The sequence below is a fragment of the Juglans regia genome, chromosome 9 (genome assembly GCF_001411555.2).
Source record: "Juglans regia cultivar Chandler chromosome 9, Walnut 2.0, whole genome shotgun sequence".
NCBI lineage: Eukaryota > Viridiplantae > Streptophyta > Magnoliopsida > Fagales > Juglandaceae > Juglans > Juglans regia.
In genome coordinates this window covers 12,797,449-12,803,218 of record NC_049909.1, presented here as the reverse complement: position 1 = coordinate 12,803,218, position 5,770 = coordinate 12,797,449, and the positions used below count along the sequence as shown (strand labels likewise).

General features: G+C 39.8%; 1 protein-coding gene across 1 annotated transcript; it reads left to right on the top strand.

The window, feature by feature from the left end:
• The first annotated feature begins 1,998 nt into the window (after positions 1–1,998).
• LOC108981459 (histone deacetylase 6-like) lies at positions 1,999–5,292 on the top strand. The gene is made up of 6 exons (XM_018952639.2): positions 1,999–2,649; positions 3,049–3,489; positions 3,602–3,744; positions 4,136–4,226; positions 4,330–4,445; positions 4,982–5,292. Exons 1-6 carry the CDS (start codon positions 2,104–2,106, stop codon positions 5,034–5,036), a joined length of 1,392 nt encoding a protein of 463 aa, XP_018808184.1. The 5' UTR covers positions 1,999–2,103; the 3' UTR covers positions 5,037–5,292.
• Positions 5,293–5,770: the final 478 nt, after the last annotated feature.

Sequence of the window (5,770 nt, the reverse complement as noted above, 5' to 3'; positions counted from 1 at the left end):
TTGGAAAAAACAGAGTTTGGAGTCGGAGTTATTGTGAAAAAAATAGTCAGAGTCAGAGGAAAAATTCACTCCAACTTCCGAACTCCGACTAAACAAAAAAATATCTGTGATTTCCTTTTGCATCTGTCTAAGTCTTCAAAATCTTCATTTTCTGTCTAATTCAGCTGTGTGTCTGTCTATCTATCTCACCAGTATGTCAATTCGTGTCTATCTCAATCTATTTGTCACGTTTGCTTTCTTTGCTTTGGGTTCAAAATTCACCGTTATTTTGGGTCTTTTTTTAATATACTCATAAATAAATCCCATTTACCTCATGTTTCAAAGGATACCTAGGGTTTGCTGCAGCTCGTCTAAGCATAGGAACGTCAGCTGTGTGTCTGTTTGTCTTTCTATCTCACCAGTATGTCAATCCGTGTCTATCTCAATCGGTTTGTCACATTTGTTTTCTTTGCTTTGGGTTCAAAATTCACCGTCATTTTGGGTCTTTTTTTAATATCCTCATAAATAAATCTCATTTACCGCATGTTTCAAAGGATACCTAGGGTTTGTTGCAGCTCGTCTAAGCATAGGAACGAAAGCAACGACACCTCCACTTCTTCGCTGCCACCATGGGTCGTATGCACAGTCGTGTACCTCTCTCTCTCTCTATATATATATATATATGCATATTGCCTCTCTTCCTAGCCATGGCAAAATCTAATTGATTTTTGCGATATGATTCCAGTAAGGGTATCTCGGCCTGGGCTCTGCCCTACATGAGAACTCTGTCGCGTTGGTTTAAGATCTCTTTTCAAGATGTACCCATAAAAAAACCTAAACTCTCTCATTCGATTCGTGTGAGATGTGCGGATATGTATGTAAATTTTTTTTTTCCAGTTCTGAGGAATTGATGGGCTGTTGTTTTTGTGTGGGTTTTAGGTTGAGGAGAACATTTATAAATTTGCGAAGAATGGTCTAACGCCGTCCCTGATTGGTGTGATTCTTCGTGACTCTCATGGTATCGCTCAGGTCAAGAGAGTTATTGGAAGCAAGATCTTGCATATTCTCAAGGCTCATGGTGTACAAATCCCCACCGCTCGCTCCTTTTCATCAATGGCTTGATTTTTTTTTAGATAGAGTGCACATATATAAGTATTCAATCTTTGATTCTCCTCTCTTCGTTTCCTCCGTTTTCAATTTTCAATTTTTGTTTTTGTCAAGGCATCTTCTAGACAAAACAAATGCACGGTGGCTTTAGGCCTTTGGCAGCGTTGAGGATGCACGGCATCACAAATGCATCAACTGAGCCATCTCTCTCTCTCTCTCTCCCTCCCTCCGTGGCTTCGACCAAAACTTACTTCTCTATGTAGCAGTTATTGATATGTTAAAAATCATGAAATTTGATTCAAAATTTAAATTTCAAAAGAAAACTAGTAAAATGAGTCTTGTAAGTAAAAGTGTACATATATGTAGCACTACTCTTTATTGTTCCATGCTCTTTGGTCTGTGATTGTGACCGCGTGTTAACCTCTTATTGGATTGCGTAAAATGCGACTCTACACAATGTGGGATTTGAAGATTTTCGCTTACATGAATGTGTCCTATATCATTTAAGAAAAATTATATTTATCATCCTCACACACCACACACTATACATAATATTTTAATTTTTAATTTTTAATTTCTTTCTCTTATCAAATATGTGATGTATGAATGATGAGTAGAAAAATTTAATTAGTTTAGGAAGAATAAAACTAAAAAAAAATAAAGTGTGATATATGGTGTGTGATTATGATGAGTAGCAAAACTCATTATTTAATTATGCTCTTATTTAGCAAAAAAAAAAAAAAAAAACAAAGATTTAATTTTGCTCGAGGTCATACTTCTGATGTCACTCTCTTATTTGTAAGCCCTTTAAGTGGGTTTGGGTTTGGGTTTGAAGCCCTTGGAGGTTAGATATCTGAAGCCCAATGGGCCCAGTCTAAGCTTTAAATCAATTCTTCTTGCCTAGACGAATTCACTCTTTGTTTTTTTTTTTGTTTTTTTTGGAACTGTCTCCCTTTCGTCATTCCCCGTTCGGAGGGTGCGAGGATCGTAGGGGTTCATTGATTCACCTGTGAGCTAATGGGTGATAGCAGAGAAGGCGCCTCGCTCCCGGCCGCAGCGGCACCGGACGCCACGAAGCGCCGAGTGAGCTACTTCTACGAACCCTGCATCGGGGACTACTACTATGGTCAGGGCCACCCGATGAAGCCCCACAGGATCCGCATGGCCCACAACCTCATTGTTCACTACGCCCTCCACCGTCGCATGGAGATCAGCCGCCCCTTCCCCGCTGGTCCCGCAGACATCCGCCGCTTTCACTCCGAGGAGTACGTGGACTTCCTCGCCTCCGTCTCCCCCGATACCCTCTCAGACAACGCCTTCTCCCGCCACACTAAGCGCTTCAACGTCGGCGAGGACTGCCCAGTCTTCGATGGCCTCTTTGGCTTCTGCCAATCCTCCGCCGGTGGCTCCATCGGCGCCGCCGTCAAGCTCAACCGTGGCGACTCCGATATCGCCCTTAATTGGGCGGGTGGTCTTCACCATGCCAAGAAGTCCGAGGCCTCCGGCTTCTGCTACGTCAATGATATTGTGCTCGGTATTCTTGAGCTGCTCAAAGTTCATAGGGTATTTTTTTTCTTTTTTATTCTCGTAATATTCACTAGTATTCATTACTCTGCTATTTGTTATATGTGCTTCGGATTTTGGGCCGTGTTTTATTAGACATTTCATAAGTATTTGTGATCAAGTTTTGAGTTTTTTTTTTGGCTGGGTTGTGCTTTTGATGTTGCGTTCAAGTAGCATGAAAAGTTCTCTGTTCTTTCAAACTTAGAGGTGTTGTTTGGCTTTTCATTATTGTGAAACATGAATGATATTGATATGTTTTGCACCGCAAGACCAGACAAGTTACTCCCTTTTTGCCATGTAGTTTTGAATTTTGAGCTTAATTGGTGTTTGGTCATTAGAGGTGAATGTTTCTGGGCTCACACGTTGATACATTTTGCTGAACACTATTTTATTGGGCAGCGTGTACTTTATGTCGATATTGATGTCCACCATGGAGATGGAGTTGAGGAGGCATTTTATGCCACGGATAGAGTCATGACTGTCTCGTTCCATAAATTTGGAGATTTCTTTCCGGGGACTGGGCACATTAAGGATACAGGGTGGGGGCCTGGGAAGAATTATGCCCTGAATGTCCCATTAAATGATGGATTGGATGATGAGAGTTTCCGTGGTCTGTTTAGGCCCATTATTCACAAAGTCATGGAGGTCTATCAGCCAGATGCGGTTGTTCTTCAATGTGGAGCAGATTCACTGTCTGGTGACAGGTTGGGGTGCTTCAACTTGTCTGTGAAGGGCCATGCAGATTGCCTCCGTTTTCTTAGATCTTTCAATGTACCTTTAATGGTCTTGGGTGGGGGAGGGTATACAATCCGCAATGTTGCCCGTTGCTGGTGCTACGAGGTTTTTCTCTCCATCTCCTTACTCTCTCTATCTTTTCGGCACACTTGTCAGTGACTTTGTAGGAGGTGATTGTACCATTGTCTTTATGAGTTGGTTTGTTACTTTGTTACAGACAGCGGTTGCAGTTGGAGTGGAGCCTGATAATAAATTGCCTTACAATGAATATTATGAATATTTTGGTCCAGATTATACTCTTCATGTAGAACCATGCAACATGGAGAATTTAAACTTGCCCAAAGACATGGAGAAAATTAGGTACTTTTAAGAAGTTTTATTTGCTTTTTGGTCCCCCTTCCCCTCCTCCCTTTCCCCACCATAAGTCTGTTTCACTTAATATCATATTCACTGCTAGTACTTATAAGAAAAAAAAAAATCATATTCACTACTAGTGATTGAATTGATGGATTCTCTGCAAAATTTTAAGCTAAACCTTTTAGCGGGGCAAAACCACTAATAAAATTCGTACCTTTATCTTGAATAATCTGTGTTTGTATTCGTTTTTTTGTTTGTGTGTCTCTGTCCAATGGAGCATCATTCATTGAAGTTATCCCTTCTCCAGCACCTTGTATTGGTTATTTCAGTTTGACATGGCTGTTATTGTTGTAGATATGCGCTAGTTTCATATAAATATTAAGTAATTGTTCAGGATTATGCTGCTAGAGCAACTTTCCAGAATACCCCATGTACCTAGTGTACCTTTTCAGACGACACCACCTGTGTCACAAGTTCCAGAAGAGGTTGGCAGCCTATAGCAAATATCTCAATTATATTTATCAAGAATGTTTACCTTATCACTGTGCCCTTGTTTTTGGTCTAACTGGAGAATTTGGTTGGATGTAGGCGGAAGAGGACATGGACCGAAGGCCAAAATGTCGCATATGGAATGGTGAGGACTATGACTCTGACCCTGATGAAGATGAGAAGCCTCGACATATTGAGCCAAATTCTGAGATGAGGTAAGCTTTATTTCTCATTATGCACATCGGAGATGTCATACTCTTTTTGTCCATGAAATTATGATACAACATCAGTTTGACTTGGTCCTTTTGATTAGGATTGCTATGTTAACCTCAAAGAAATATAAATACTATCTATGCTGGCATCAGTCTCTCTCTCTCTCTCTCTCTCTCTCTCTATGCAGATTACTGTAGTTGTTTAGATACAAACGGTTGGTATACAAATACCCAACTCAAATAGAGTTGCATGACCCAAGGTGGTTTTAGGAGGTTGACCTAGTAGACAAATAACACATGCACACAAACGGAGTGTGTGGGAGAGGAAATCAATGGGATTGTTTATGGCCCTAGTCATGGAGATGTGAAGAAGCGTGAGATGCATATTTAACCTTCTCTCACAATCCATCATAGTAGTAGTAACAATAATAATAATAATAATAATAATAATAAGTCAGACAAATTATTGTGATGGCTTTTCAGAATGTCTTTGAATGTTGTCTAAGCTCTATGTCAATCTTCTGTGATTGTGTATGCAGAAATGTAGTCGATGAAATGGATGAAGATAAAAGCAATGAGCATCCACCATCTTGACATCAATTACCTTTGTAGCTTCTATATTTCTGTCTCATTTGGCCGAGATCTGATCATTTGGTAAGGGAGCATTAGAATAGGAACTTTACACATAATTAAGTATACTCATTTTTCTTCTTGTTCTTGTACTTTTTTTGGCGGGGGTAATTACAATGTATCAGAGTCGGAATTAGAGTGAATACACAGTATTTGATACTTACATTGTCCATAACGAATTAGTTGGAGCGTGCTTTTATCTATTAATGCTTGCAACTAATTGCTAATTGTGTAGTGGATTTTGATTTATCATTAAGAATGTTAGGCCATTTTTGGATAGCTGGCAGTTATAATCAGATTTTGATTACAAGCAGGACAAAGTTTTCTCTCTAATTGGACTTCCAATTGCTATCCTTGTTATTAGCTGTTTAGGTTTTACTACCGTTTCCAGCAAAAAGAAAAAGAAAGAAAATCTGAAAGAAATTGGCAATGCCATTGAATTTTCTCTTTTTAGTGCCAGCCTTTCCAAACATAAAAATTCACATGAGAGATTATTTTTTCTCTTCTAAGAATGTCTACATTTATATAAAATCGAAGATTCCAAAGGAGGAGGGACCGAGAGTTTGAGGGGAAAAAAAACATTATAACCAGAATAGTTGCTGTCACAAGAGGATTTATCGGGTTCGGGCTGAGTGTTGCCGCCTGTTTGTGCCCCGAACAGTCCTCCAAATTGGTTATCTACGGATGGGAGATGAATC